The sequence below is a fragment of the Nanorana parkeri genome, unplaced genomic scaffold, assembly GCF_000935625.1.
Source record: "Nanorana parkeri isolate BGI_ZX_2015 unplaced genomic scaffold, ASM93562v1 scaffold16, whole genome shotgun sequence".
In the NCBI taxonomy this organism is placed as follows: domain Eukaryota; kingdom Metazoa; phylum Chordata; class Amphibia; order Anura; family Dicroglossidae; genus Nanorana; species Nanorana parkeri.
Window position 1 is genome coordinate 1963778 of NW_017306284.1, and position 16086 is coordinate 1979863.

Here is a 16086-nt window from a genome sequence, read left to right on the forward strand (position 1 = left end):
GCGAGTCCCTGTAGGTAGTGGGAAGAAGTCGACCCAGTCCATCACTCATCTGGCCCTCCAGCATCTCTAACCACAAGACTAGCACGGTCATAGGAAATGGGGAGGGGGGTGTTTGCTTTTCCTGTAGGCGAGTGAGGCCTCTCATGTGATCATCCCGGATGATGACTTGGGAATATTAGCTTCCTGGTCCAGTGGCTTTAGTACTCAGAGTCACCCATCCAGACATACTTGCAGCTGTGCATTAATAATTCGATCTCGTTCCCACCACGACTTGAAGACCGTCATTCATAAAATTTTTCAATCAAAAAGACAAAAAGTGTAAAATCAAGGTTCTAGTTTTATTGAACAAAGTATACACATTATAGACATCAAATCAATATAATTACAACTGTAAAAATTTGAGGGTTGCCGAGCTGGAGATTTACAAATTGGTAAAGAACTGTACATTTAGAGGTCTCGGTGTGAATCCCTTTGAGAAAACCACATAGAAATGAGGTTTCTAGAGCCCCTTTTCCGATATACCACCAGTGAACAGTCGTATAATGAAGGAAATCCCTGAAAAAACATAAAAGGCGCCTCCATTAAATCAATCACATTGTATTATAACGATGCTTAAAAGCCATACAGTGAGATTGGATAGAGTGGTGAGAGGTTAGAAACTATCAGGTTTGTATTGTCGCCTTCATCACGGATGAGAATATTCAGCTGTCTGCTTTGGTGGAAATTGTCACCAAGACAGAAAGTGAGGGGAAAAAAAAAAATAATCTATAATTTAAAGTCGTCACCAGAACAGGAAGAGGGGAAATCTTTCAATTGAGACACTTGTTGCAGACACGAGAGTTCCCTCCTTTTGGTCAGTGACTCAGGAAGTACTGAAGCTCTAATGTCAGCACAACAGCCAGGCAACTAGTGGTCAATAATGGAAGGGCCTGTATTTCTCTCATTACGGAATTACTTCCTAGGGGAAACTGGAGTGTTTTGGGTCATTTTTATGTGTTTTAAGGTAACAAGTTTAACAAAAATGTTATCTTTAATAAGCCAAATGTGGTAAATGTAAATACGTACAGTTTATAATGTCCGTACATACCTTTCCGTCTATGCCTCAACTCCAACCAGCTCTGGAGGCAGTGGCACCTTTGGATGTTTGCTCTCAAAGTGTTGTTTGAAGGTTTTGGGATCTGGCATTTGTGTCTGAGGGAAACAAAAGCACGTTTCTGAATTAAAGAGGAACTTTACCCATAGCTTCAAAATAACAACAAAAAGGCAGCTTTAGAAATGATTAGTAATGACAATCTAAAAACAGATCCTTCTAGATAATTACAGGCTTTGTATTCTTTGCTTTTTACTAAGGGCAGATGAATCCATCTCCCTTTAATTCCTGGAACGTTGGCACATGTGACTAGGACATGTAATAGAGATGCACAGATACTGGCTTTTCATACCAAGTACTAGTGCCATGTGCTCAGATTATCAGGAAGTCAGACAGCGGATCATGACCCGTCGCCCGGCTTCCTGATTGCCAGTAAAGCCGGTGTTCTAGTGCAAGAACAACGGCTTCAGTGGCTTCCTGGCCAATCAGGAAGCCAGACGGCGGGTCATGAGGTGCCGTGGAGCTTCCCAATTGGCTAGGAAGCCGGCTTCACTTGTTCCTAGGCAGCCTGGGAGTCCAGTCATTACCTTCCGCACTGCTTCCTTATTGGTTAGGAAGCCAGGCTGCTTAGCAACATGTGAAGCTGGATCCTAGCCAACGAAGAAGCCGGGCGGCACATCATGACCCGCCTCCATGATTGGCTAGGAAGCCGGCTTCACTTGTTCCTAGGCAGCCTGGCTTCTTAACCAATCAGGAAGACCGGGCGGCACGAAATTACCCGCCTCCCAGCTTTCCGGATTGGTTAGGAAGCCAGGCTGCCCGGCTTAGTCATTGGTTAGGACCCACCTTCCCGTGTTGCCAAGCAGCCTGGCTTCCTAACCAATCAAGAAGCCGTGCAGCACGTAATGAGCAGCCTCCCAGACTGGCTAGGAAAAAGTGAAGCCGGCTTCTTAGCCAATCAGGAAGCCATGAGGAGGGTCGTAACCCACCGTCAGGCATCCTCATCGAAAACTATCGCCGGCTCCATGCTCTCGGCACTGCCGGTCAGAGGGAGTTCTGGTTATCGGAGGCCAGTACGGGTACTTACCCAAATACTCGGTATCGGCACCGATACTAGTATTGGTGCATCCCTAACACGTGACATCTCAGGGGAGGAAAATGCCTTTCCCTTAAATCTTGTGAGATTACAGATTTCTTAGCAATGCTCTGCTAATGTAACCTCCCCAGGATGGAATGCTTGGGCACATTACATCACTTTTGCCAAAGAGAACCAGGAAGTAGAAAACAAAAAATTGTAAGTAAAATGAAAAAAGTTTGTTTAAAAAGGAGAACTATGGGGTCAGTGTTTTTCCCCATAGTTCTCCTTGGGGTAACAGGAGGACACAAACTAGCGTCCTCCCGTTACCCTAAGCTCAGTATACTGAGACGCCGCACCTGGAGCGGATCCCGACTTAGATGACAGAGAATGCAAGATGATTTCATATCGGCATGCAGACTGCCACTTCCTGATGACATGACACAGTCATGTCAACATCTCCTCAATGAAAAAAAAAAAAAGTCAAGAGTTTCTCTTTCTTAGTCTGGTAAAGTGTTTATCACCACTTGTGTCATACCTAGAGAAAAAGTATTCACTTCCTGCCCTGGTAACCACATAAGCACCAAATAGGTGACATTGCCTCAAAAGGGACACAGACCGTAGTAAAAAGAAGAGGTCCTAGAACTTTACCCTATCCAAAACAAAAATGTTCCTTGGATACCAATTTACAAAAATTGAACATTTATTCAATTATACGATAATATTTAAATTGTAAATACAGCTACTATAAATGTGACCTTGCCTTTATATTTATTTCCCTCTCGTTCTGGGAGGGAAGGCGAGCATTCTCAGTCAATTGGTCTCTATTGCTGAGAGAAACGCTGCCCGGCCGGCACTGACATGCTGTACTTTTAAAACAGTAAAAAGATGCAACTATACATTACAGGTGACACATACTTCAAAAGGGGAAAGCAAACAATTTGTCCAGCACACGCTGAATTATATTCAGGTTTGCCTTGGGTGGAGCTGCAATTCAGGTCATTACATAAAAGATTTTCCTTCATTTATCTTTCTTGCTGCAATGATGGCAACAGCTGACAAACCAGCATTTATGATTTACTGTCCCAGCCCAGAGTTCTTATTACGTGGTTTCATCTATGCCATATGCCTCCAGCTAGGAAATAGGCAGCACACCATAGAGAGCAGAGTACAAACACAAGCTAGCCATTACACTACTCTCTCAGGGCTAGTTCACACCAGCCACAGTGTGTTCTGGCCCGATTCTGGCCAGAACTCACTGGATCGCATTGTAGCCAGATCACTTTGTTGTGGGGCATAGCGGTGCATTGAACTCAATGGCACCACAGCCACGCTCTCCGGCCGCAATGCAATGCCTGTGGTCCAGTTAAGAAAACACAAAAAACGTGGGCATTGATCTGCCAGGCGTTCCCGTGCGGCCAAAGAGCGTGGCTGTTAGCCAGCTGCATTGCGATCCAGTGCGTTCCATTACCAATTGAGAACTACCCTCAGACACGCATAGTAGCTGGCTTGTGTTTTTGTGAATGGTGACAGGTTCAGGATCAGTAGTTCTTGTTACTTGAAACATGCTGGCAGAGGAAATCAGAGAAAGCACAGGGCTGCATGTTGGAGCTGAAGAGGTTTTGTCTGGCAGCTTTTAGAGGAGGGGGTGGGTTGTGCTAGCTACACGTACACTGTTACCCAGAGAGGTTGCAGAGGGCTGTAGAATGAAGAGGGGAAGGTGACTTCAGTGCTGGCTGTAGATCCCCCCATAGGAACACCCCTAAATTGGGCTTTAGCCTGGGGTTGAGCTACAGACAGCACCGTAAAACAAATTTGCATTATATTTGAAAACTGCACAGATTTGACGAAGTGCAGATCCCCTGGGAAGCTTATCATTGTCTTCTACCAAGATGTCTTAAAAACTACCCCAGAAAAAAAAAGCTGGGTCATAAAAATGTTGCTTAATGGAGTAATTGTCAAACTATCACAGCACTGAAAACAAAATACTCGATAATGAAGGGGTATATACAGGGTTGGTACTCAAGTGGTTAAATGCAACTCAACAAACTAGTTTAGCAGCCATAGGAAACAAAAACGTGCCGTCACTCACATGTTTCATCCCAGTGTAATGTGCTGCATGCTATGTAACGTTTGGGTGGGGAACTCACTTTAATGCTAAGAATGCTTTGTGACATGAGTCATTAGTATATACAGTATGTGAACAAAAGTGTGGGATGGATGTGCAAGTGTTCGGAGGAGACGTGTGACTTGACATGAATAAACTCCGATAGGATGTGCCCCGAGTGTCTGCATAAGGAAATGAAAAAGGCTAAAAAAAAAATGTACCCCATAGTTCTCCTTTACAATGTGTCGTGTTGGGCAACCTTGAATTAGGGATGCACCGATATAGGTTTTTCGGTATCGAGTACCGATACCGGTACTTCCAGTAGCACGGAGCCGGCATCCCAGCCAATAAGGCTTCCCGGCAAATCAGCATAAAGCCGGGCCATTACTCGCTGCCCGGCTTCCTGATTGGCTGGTTCGATGCCCATTAGCTGGGAAGCCAGCTTCCCAGCCAATCAGCAAGCTGGGCCACGAGTCACTGCCCATAAACTGCTTCCCGATTGGCTGGGAAGCAGTGACAGGTCCTACCTGGATAGGAATCGAACAGGTTGTTTACACAGGCCCTCACTATAAAAAGGTGTCGATTTGAAAAAGATCATAGGATGGTCAGATTGAACATGCACATACAACAGTCTGCAGCCACCTTTAGGTCAGAGGCAAACAATGCACATAGAGATCATACATTCTATGGTTTTATTATGCAGAATATGATCCAATCTGACTTCTAATGACAGAATCCCACCACATCCACCGAGTATGAAGCAGCCATGTGATGTTATGCTGAACCATGCTGGTTGTTTCTCTGGTCCTTGAATAGAAAAGGATGTGCTCTGGAAGAGTCAAAACAAATGCAGAAGACAGAGCCAGGCTGTCTTGTTCTAGGCACACTGCAATTGTCACCGAGCCCCATCCTGGCACAATCACACTGTTTATGTTGTGTATATACTAAGCACTGAAAGCACTCCGTATAGTGAAAGAGAACGTTTGCATTCCCACTACTCAACTGATTTCCAAACAAGTATGAGACTGTCACAGGTCGGCTCAGTAGATCGGGAAGTGAGCGAACACATACCGGCGTTCGCTCACTTCTCGATCCTGTCACGGCTCTCTGCCGTGACAGGGGAGGGGCTGGATTCCCCTCTCACCACCAGCGCTGACTGGTGGAACGGACGGGGGAGGGGGCAGGTACAGCTGGCTCTGCCTCTAGATAGGCAGAGCCAGCTGTCAGTCACACAGCTGGGCGGATCCAGACATAATTGTCGAGATCCGCTTCAGCGTCTCAGTATACCGCGAGCTGTTGCTCGCGGTATACTGAGCCTAGGGTGACAGGACGCTAGTTTGTGTCCTCCCGTTACCCTAAGGAAAACTATGGGGAAAAGCCCTAACCCCATAGTTCTCCTTTAAAAGCACAATAATAAGCGATATGAAAATGAGGTTAGACACAAGCAGTCGCTGCCTGCTTCATGCCAGCAAATTGTTCTGCCAGATCAGTGCCGAGGATTAAAGGCTTACCCGACAAACGAGGCAGGTGTATACTAGAGCTGCTTTAGCTGCGGCTTTCTGATCATGTCCTTGTTTCTTCTTCTGTTCGGCTTGTTTCTTGGCATTTTTCTGCTGCGATTGAATCTTCTGATGTCCTCGAGCCATATCTGCAAATGTTAAACAGTTTCGTTTACCAGAAGCTGAGAAATCTCCACACCACAGCAGATGCACCAAAACCTATTTACTGGAAAGTGAGGACGAGGGTGTGCAAGTCATGAACACCTGCTGACTTCTTACACCACCCAAGATATGCCGAGAGCAAAATGTATAGTCGGGTGGATGCACGCAGGGCAGCTGAACAAGTCACAAGTGGGGGAAAAACTGCGCACATGATTGGGGACCCTCAGTCCGTGCTCTAAACACACACCAGACACCAAGCAACACAGTATATTGTATGTCATGTCACAGTACCAGATTTCAGCAATAGGTGGATCTACATGTGAAGTCCAACTGGAGATTTCAGCCCCAAGAAACACCAACACAAAAATAAAAGTTCTGAGAAAATGGTCAGGGTCATTAACAAAAGGGGTTAAGAGTTTGGAGAAGGCAGACGTGAACAATCTAGGACTGTGGTCTCAAAGTACCGGCCGGCAGCCAGCTCACAAGTCAGGTACGCGGTCATGGACTGCGTACCTGACTTGGGGGAGCAGCTACACAGTCTACGCAGAGCTGCTTCTGTGCCGCCACTCGGACTGATAGTAAGGTCTGCAGCAGACCTTACCAATCAATCACCAGGGATCGTGCCTCCACTCAGCCTCCTCCCTGCAAAAAGGTAAGCGTAGGGGTAGGTTTTTGTTGTGTGTGTATGGGGGAGGGGTGTAGTATATTTTTTATGTGTAGGGGGAAGTGAATTGGGCTCTATCCACACCTGTATCTTCGCATGCAATTAGGGATTCCTGCATCAGGAACTTGCTTTTTCCTGCGGTAGGAATGCCTAATTAATATTATACAGGATTTATATAGCGCTAACAGTTTGCGTAGCGATTTACAATATAAGGAAGGCATTACAATCACAATACAATTCAAGACAAGTTTTAGACCACTGCTCTAGAACAACATAGCCGATTTGGAAAAATTCTCCAGTTCAGCTGTTGTCCTAGATTGTTCCCTTCTCCAAAATCTTCACCCTTTTGTGAATAAGTGTAATAGTTGTCAGCTGAAAATGTTCTTTAAAACACCACTGTAATCTAAATGTTTTTATCCCTATCCAGAAACAGTCGCTTTCCAAGACAGGTAATACATTCAGCATTTGTGGGTGGAGGAACCCCTCTACAGGCATTTTATTTTGACAGCCAGCACCTGCCACTGTCGGAATACCTTAACAGAGCCTGGTGCTGATTGGCTGCAATCACTGTTTGTCCAACAGTTTTCACCCTGGCTCCTGATTGAAAAACACAGGGGTGTTGGGGGGTCACACACAGCATTTCGGCAGTTAGCGGGGCTCAGTCGATGTTCAAGCAGTGTATGACCAGCTTAAGTGATGTGGTCAAGCAAATCATTTAATGTTAAGGTGGGTACACAGCAGTTATATTTTTGTTGTTAAGCCTTCCAGGCTGATCTACCACTGTGCACATTGTATTCTGACAACAGCCCCGGCAGAATATCCCAACGGGGATTGCCGCTCATTGGCTGCAAGCAATGTTCGGCTGAAGATTTTCCAACATGTCATTTTGGCAAAAGTTGATCTAATGATTGTCTGTCGAGGCCATAGGACCAACCCCAGATTTAAACTTTCAACGTTCGCTGTGTGCGCGCCCTGCTTTAGCTCTACAGCCATCACCCCCCAGACTGTCTGCACGCATGTACAGGTCGGCGTGTAGCTGCATGCAGCCACATCCTCTCAGAGGTGTACAGGCCGGCACGCACAATTACAGCAGCTCCTGGGACAGACGGGTGCAGCATGTCATTGAGCATTGTCGCCTGTACATTCGCATAAGATGTCGCAGCTGCACGCCAAGCTGAACATCCCTGCAGACAGTCTACGTACACCCGGAGCTGTACGGTTATGCAGGTTTAGGTCTGCACGTAACTGCGTCCTTCCATAGGGATGTACAGGCAGCTGCATGCAATTACGCGCTGTATCTTGCCTCCCAGCACCAGGCTTCTGCATGGGCATGCAAGCCGTTCAGATGAGCATGTCCGTGTGGGCATGCACATGAATTTCTTCTGCTCAGCTTACCAGCCAAACAGATTCCTCCATTCATGGTATTCATGTATAGAGCACCCCCAACCCCAGCCAAAATCTTAACAGTGTATGTCCTGCTTTAGTTTACACAGGGCTTTCCTTTCACTCTGTGGCTGATTGAAGCCCGGTGGGGGGGTTAAAGAAAGGGAGGTATATGGTACTGATGAGGGGGGCCTTAAAGTGAGTCTGCTTGAACAAAGCACAGATTCATCTGAAACCAGCATGGGGGGGGCAGAGGATGTTATTTTAACAATAGGGTCCCATTTTAGACATGAAAAATATAATGGATGATTCACAGAAACTAAAGATGAAAGTTTACATCACACAATACAACGAGATCACATATTTATATTCTAGAGAGAAAGGTAGTAATATATCTCACACACTTGGATGTGAGCGGAATTAATACAGCACTGGTTATATTCAATACAAATGATACAGAATGGGCAGATAAAAACAGGACGGAAAACTTCAAAAACCCTCCGATGAAAAAAAAGTCTCGAGCCAGAAAAAGTGAAACAAGCAAATGTCATATTTCCGCGCACGGAGATGTCAAACGACTGCAGCTGTTCGGCCTATCGCAGGCTGCGCTAAAGTCACCAGCTGCTCCATCACCGGCAGCCACAGAGCTTCTAGAATGAATCAGCCGCCAGCGCACAAAACCCAGAGGGTAATGAACAAAGATAAGATTTTTTTACTCATCAGGCCGATACATTTCACACAAACCATGAATTCATCATACAAGCCAATAAAAAAATCCCTTAGAGCAATACAGCAAAGTGGCAATGAAAGCGACGAGTGCTCCGTTACCACACAATCCGTACTCCATAATGAAAAGCAGATAAATACAACGGAACGAATCGCTCACTAAACCACAAACTCTTCCAGTCCAGTTATAATGAAAGGCATTCACCTTCACGTTCTATCATGCATATGAAAAGATTGCCGTGTCCCTCGGTGCTCAGAGGTCTATATAACAAACTTACACAATCGGCATCACACACTGCTTATGTAACAAACCAGTTAGTCTGTCAATGGGAGGAACAGAGCAGCTACTAGAAAGAAAAAGGAAAGCACGGGGTGCAATCCTAAAAAGGGGCAAAGAAAGGCAAACCTCCCTGCAAAGTCCTCCGAACTAAAAGCGACAACAGATTACCATTTAGAAGAAGACATTCTCCATCCTGGATCAGGGTAGAAATATTAGGAACATCACCTTGCAGACAACAGAACAAGCTTCAAAAACACGCATGGGGATTAAAGATGAACACTGCAATAGAACACACTGCACCGCATAAAAAGAATTCAAAACTCAACAGCGAGCTGGTAAAACACAGTAAAAAGTAGGGAATACGCGGGGGGATCGAAAAGATTTAAAAATCCCGCTGGAACGTTCAATAAAACCATCAGAGGCTCGGCAATTGTCCTTCAAAATGTTGTTTGAGCTTTGTTTTCATTTCACATTGGATTTTGGAATGAATGGAGTTCCCTGAACAAAAACCACATTCACTGATGGAAAATTTTTCTGGAGCGGACGCCCTCCGTCAAACTTTTTTCGGCACTGCGGTCGAAATTGATCTCAATTTCACGACATCTACGATTAGAAAGTTGAACGGACATTCTGATATTCCAACAGTGTACATCCTACACAACACACACGATGTAAACCTTAACATACGAGGTACAAACTATGACACACATTACACAACGGGGGCCACATAATAAAGCAGTTGGGACACCTTTTCTGGCGTTGTCAGAATTCGAAAGCCCGGCACCAAATTCACAAAAGCCGTGTGACAGTTTTCTGGCCATTTCTGACGCGTGCAACAAATTCAGGTCGTTCTCACGTGCAAGACTTCTACATTCTGGTGCTATATCTGTGACACATATCGCCATATCGGCGGAAAGGAAAGTGGGAGGTGGATAAGACCTCATGTTGGAGTAAATTGTGTCACACGTGTAAGTATCATGTTGCAGACAAACTTTTGTCTGAGGGCCCATTCGCACCATGTCCAGATCAGATGCTGTACGTTACATTTTTCTTCCGCACCAAGAATGCATCCCAATGCATTTGTATGTGATTTTTGGGCTCTGTTCACACCAGTCCATCCAGTGCAGTAAAAAAATGCTGCATGCCACATTTTTCCTGCACTGGAATGCACCAAACACACCGCACTGGAACGCAACAGAAGCTATGACATGGAGCAGGAAGAGATTAATTTGCATAATTACATGACCCCCACCCCAAAAAAAAACACACACTGGAACGCATCACAAACGCACCGCATTTGCAGAAATTCATGCATTTCTGGTCCGGACATGGTGTTACAGGGACATGAGGGCTTGTTCACACAATGCCCGGACCAAAACAGTTTTTGTCTGCACCTGAAATGCATCCCAATGGTGCTTCTGGGCTCTGTTCACACCAGCACAGTCCTTTTGAGGGGGGAAAAGAAAAAAAATGCTGCATGCACTATTTTTTCTGGTCTGGAAACACATCAAAAGGCACTGGACTGCACATGAAAGCGCATTTTAAGCTAAAAAAACCGCACTGTAAAGCATAAAAAACGCATCAAAACACATTGCACCGCATTTGCAGATCTGGTCCTGACATGGTGTGAACAAGCCCTGTGGCGATTCTGCAACCGATTCACATTACCGACATTTACATGAAACTGAAGCAAGTTGCTCCGACGGGAGACAGACTTCTAATAAGCGCCTATGACAACATTTATGAATTCCAGGAAATTCACTAAAGATGGAGCAGACAAACCTGGAGCAGTTGTCCATGGCAACCAATCAGCTTCTCTCATTTTCAAAGCGTAACTAAAACAAGCTGAATAGAGAAGCTGATTGGTTGCCGTAGGCAACCGCTCCAGAGTCTTCTGCTCCAGTATTGATAAATACCCCCCAATGTGTTTACTTTCATAGTGGGAAGGACATCTGTCCCATCTAGGGTGGAGGGGCCCTCAGATCTAACCAGGGTGCAGCCCATCTGGGGTTAGCAAGGACATCATCAGATGACTCGGGGAAGAGCTGTTCTGGTCTGTTCAGATTCTGAAGGTTGAATAAAGTCAGCTGAAAAGTTCATCATGTGGAAGCAGCTTTCATAACACGCCCCATAGTGGTTGTATAACAAGCAAATTGAACAAATCTGCTACCACATCAGGGCCGGACCAATCCCAGGAGCCGGGTCGCCAATGCTCCTTAAAAATTACAACTGGCGCTTAACTTTTGAGGTTCTCTGGTCAATGGAGCTGGCTCCCAAGAAAGATTCTGCTGGCTGCTGGATTGGGCAGACTGGCTCCTGAATTCCGTATTAAATTTGTTCACCCCTGTACTACATAGACTCTTTGTATGCAAGGCCTCATTCACGCTGCCAGTGTCAGATCTGCGTTTAGAGCACATTTCTAAATGCATGTCATTGATTTTCAATGGTATCAGTCAGTATCTGCGTTTACCTGCATAAAAAAACAAAAACAAAAAAACCACGTTAATTCTGTGTGTCCATTTAGAAACAGTAAACGCATCTAAGTGCACCTTTAGAGGATAAACTGACCTGATCATTTCTCCCGTGTTTAGAAAAAATAAACGCAGGATTGTCAGTATGAATGAGGCCCAAACCTAGTTGGAGACCATCAATACCCCCCTACAACACATGAAAGTGATGAAGTGGATTCAAGCATTGCTTGCGACAGGCCCGGGTTAAGATCTCCCACCACGCTGAAACACATTATATAGGCAGCAAAAATACGATCCTTCCAGTGGAAATACACCCTCCTGTCCCTCACAGCCATGGAAGGTGCCATCTTGGCCTCCATGTGGACTGCAGCTGCCATGGTGCTGCACATGTGATCAGCTGTGACACCAGATATCTGAGGGCTTGAAAGTGACACTCAACTTAGGAGTTAAATCTTAAAAATGCATTCAAGTAGAGCTGCAACAGTTATTCGATTAAGTCGATTAAAATCGACGATGGAAAACGTTGTCAACGTTTTCCATCGTCGATTCGTCGGCTAAAATTCAAATTTCCCGCTCGCCGCTGCTTACGCCCGCCGTTTACGCCACTTACGCCCGCTGCTTACGCCACGCCCACGTCGTTTAAGCCGCTCGCGCCTACGCCGGTATACCCGCTCACGCGACGCCGCTTACGCCACGCTGAGGACATGTGTCTGGCCCTCTCATCCCGGTGAGCTGCCCGATTCGCCGCTGCCCGCCGACATGATCAACGCCGCTGCCCGCCGACAACACCAAGGTAAGTGGAGATCGGCCATTAACTATTAACAATAATGTATCTTATTTGTGTATCACTCGGCTGTAGATCATCAAACCATCTCTGAATTGGTGCTGACACTGTCCTTCCTTCTGGAGGGTGGCTAAATTTTGTTCCCCATGGTCCCTGTGTGTGTTGTAAAGTACTCACCGCTCCAAGCTCGCTCCTGTGATGGACTACAATCTCAATACAAATTAGTAAACTAAACATGAGATTGTAGTCCGTCTTTATGTGTACTCTCTCCTAGCGGTGATCCTGCAGCTCCCTCTCCTATCGGGGGATCACGTAGCTCTCTCGCTCTCCCATCGTGGGATCAAGTAGCCCTCTCTCTCTCCCATCGTGGGATCAAGTAGCCCTCTCTCTCGCTCTCCCATCGTGGGATCAAGTAGCCCTCTCTCTCGCTCTCCCATCGTGGGATCAAGTAGCCCTCTCTCTCGCTCTCCCATCGAGGGATCACGTAGCCCTCTCGCTCTCCCATCGAGGGATCACGTAGCCCTCTCGATCTCCCATCGGGGGATCACGTAGCCCTCTCGATCTCCCATCGGGGGATCACGTAGCCCTCTCGATCTCCCAAATCATGTAGCTCTCTCGCTCTCCTATCGGGGATCATGTAGCTCTCGGATGATCCAGCTGCAGTCACATTGGGTCCAGTCTGTGCTCAGTCACTCTGGATCTAGAACAGTCTGCACACAGCCAGGAAGCTCCCCAGTCATATCCGTCCCTTGTTACCACACACAGCAGAACATTGCAGGCTCCGGACTCACAGCAGCAGCTATACATTGGAGGACTGGAAGTGTTTTCATTGTATTACGTTAACAGTCCTAAGAAGTGATTGGGTCCGAGCTGCGGCTCCACATATGAATTACAATCGCTGCCAGGCGGGTAACATAGAAAGACACACGGCTACAGTGCAGCGCATGGCGGTGTGAAGGAAGAACCCTCCATACCATATGTTGGTGCTTCCACCCTCCCGACTTCCCCTCACAGTCACGGGACCCTGTCTGCTAACAGCCCCCAGCTCACCTCTCTGCCAGGCAGGCTCCGGCGGGCCGGTAGGACGGTGCACAGCTGACTCTCTGCTACAGCAGCTGGGAACACAGGAGGCGGCGGCGGGCGGCTGAACCGCTTGTATCCGGACCTGCGCCTCCACTGGCCCCTCCCCCGGGCCTCAAACAGCACACTGCGCAGTCGCGCTGCACACGGCGGTATCCAGGGGAACACGCAGGTGGGCGGGGCTACATCGATTCATCCTGACAAGTACCGCGGACCAATAGAAGAGCCGAGCCGTGATGTAAGGAGGTTGGGAAGGGCGTGGCTATTCGGATTAGGCTGGCTGGGGCTTCTGCGGCATTGGCAGGGGTTTGGTGTCCTCGCGTGCTCCCGGGTACGGTCACCTCACGGCGACCTGGCGAGGGACGAGAGCTGAAGGGAGACCACATTCATTGAGTCCCTTTTATACACTTTGCAATGGTCTTTAGTCCCCGTTCACACCTTGGCATTTGCAGGAATGCGCTCAAAACGTGCAACCCGTTTGCAGGGTGTCATTAGGCCCCGTTCACACCTGCGCAAACCATGACAATTATTCTTCATGGCACCCCAAATGAAGCCAGCAAGGTGCACATTTGTGCTTGTAAAAATGCGCAACAAAAGCACATGGCGCAAAATAGTACATGACCGTGCATATAAACCCATTCAAATCAATAAGAACGCGCAGCACACAAATGTGCGAGAACGGAATGTGCATCCCCACCATGTGCAAGCATGAATGGGACCTTAGTTGTTAATAGCAATCCAAATATGGCTGGCAAAATGCGCATGGACGCAAGCGCCAAATGGTTGCATCTGAAAATGCTGCATGAGATACTTTTCTGAAATTGTCTTGTGTGCGGCAGTCTGTTAATTGAATGGGCTAATGCCACGACGGCGGCAAAAATTGAGCGTTTGCAGGCATTTATGCATTGCTATGTGTAAACAGGAACTGACACATGACCCTGACTGAGCAATAGTGCTTCTTGGCCGAGTCTGGCAGACGGATCCTGTGTAAAAATAAAAAGAAAGCATCTAATGGCCAGTAAAATGCCTTCGATAACGCATGTGCAGACGCTTAAGGCTCCATTCACACCTATATTTCAGGTGTGATTAGGGATTCCTGCATCAGAATCTTGTGATTTCCTGCAGCAGGAATCTGTAATCTGCCATTTACAAGCGGCAGCTGTCACCCATACAAATGAATGATCGGGTGACTGTGGCTGCATGTAAACGCCTGCACACCGCATGTGATACGATTTCATGTGTTTAGGAATCGATCACTATCAATGGATGCATCAATCGTGCGTCTGGGGAGAGTGATTCCTAACTGCATGTAAGCATATCGATCAATGCATCCGGGGAAAGTGGTCGATATCGATCGATGCGTCTAGGGAGACTGATTCCTAACTGCATGTAATCATATTTTGTAAAGCGCTGCGCAAACTGTTGGCGCTATATAAATACTATGTAATAATAATAATAATAATATCGAGCGATGCATCCGGGGATAGTGATCGATATCGATCGATGCGTCTAGGGCAGTGGTTCTCAACCTTTCTAGGGCCGGGACCCCTTGGTAACATTTGGCAAGTTGTGGTGACCCCCAACGGTAAAATTTAGGGTTGACGCGGCTGCTGCAGCGACATCTGGCGGCGTTGCGGGGGGAACTGATACTGCTGCGCTAGGAGAGGGCTGAGGAGGACTCTCACCTAGCACAGCAGATATCACACAGCGACCCACAGGATGAGAACCACTGGCGTAACAGCTAAAATGGCAAACCATATAACACAAGCCGAGGGTGTCAGCTTTTATTATTAATAATGATGATGATAATCACTAGATGGGGACCTGATGGAGAACTGCAGGTCCCCCTCTGCTGATTGACAGCAGCAGTGGGCGGGTGCAATAGCTAGTTTGCTATTGCAAAGTGAAATAGCCAATAGGAATGTAGCTATGCATTCCAATGCTGATTTATTTATTTTTTTCTGACTTACGGCGGCCGGGGCTCCGATGTCAGAAAAAAAAACCCCAAAAAAATGAGGTTTACTCTGCTCGAGCAGATTAAACCGTTCCGGGAGAAAGTGTTTCTCTCCCGGGCGGCCGGGAGCCGCTATCTAATAGCGGGAGACTCCCGGCGACCCATGGCAAATTATCATTCGACCCCTGAAGGGGTCCCGATCCACAGGTTGAGAACCGTTGGTCTAGGGAGACTGATTCCTAACTGCATGTAATCATATCGATCGATGCATCCGGGGTTAGTGATCGATATCGATCGATGCGTCTAGGGAGACTGATTCCTAACTGCGTGTAATCATATCGATCGATGCGTCCGGGGATAATGATCGATATCGATCGATGCGTCTAGGGAGACTGATTCCTAACTGCATGTAATCATATCGATAGTGATCGATATCGAGACTGATGCGTCTAGGGAGACTGATTCCTAACTGCATGTAATCATATCGATCGATGCGTCCGGGGATAGTGATCGATATCGATCGATGCGTCTAGGGAGACTGATTCCTAACTGCATGTAATCATATCGATCAATGCGTCCGGGGTTAGTGATCGATATCGATCGATGCGTCTAGGGAGACTGATTCCTAACTGCAAGTAATCATATCGATCGATGCGTCCGGGGATAGTGATCAATTCCTAACTGCATGTAATCATATCACACGTGGTGTGTCAGCGTCCTGCCGCTTTCAAATGCAGCGGCAGTCACCCAATCATTAAGCTGTATGGGTGACAGCTGCCGCTAGTAGACGCCAAATTAGGGTTTCATGCTG

General features: G+C 46.9%; 1 protein-coding gene across 1 annotated transcript; it reads right to left on the reverse strand.

The window, feature by feature from the left end:
• Positions 1 to 319: 319 nt before the first annotated feature.
• Positions 320 to 13449, reverse strand: ZNF706 (zinc finger protein 706). The gene is made up of 4 exons (XM_018559164.1): positions 13292 to 13449; positions 5784 to 5920; positions 1088 to 1191; positions 320 to 555 (listed from the first exon to the last, which is right to left on the reverse strand). Exons 2-3 carry the CDS (start codon positions 5916 to 5918, stop codon positions 1096 to 1098), a joined length of 231 nt encoding a protein of 76 aa, XP_018414666.1. The 5' UTR covers positions 5919 to 5920; positions 13292 to 13449; the 3' UTR covers positions 320 to 555; positions 1088 to 1095.
• Positions 13450 to 16086: the final 2637 nt, after the last annotated feature.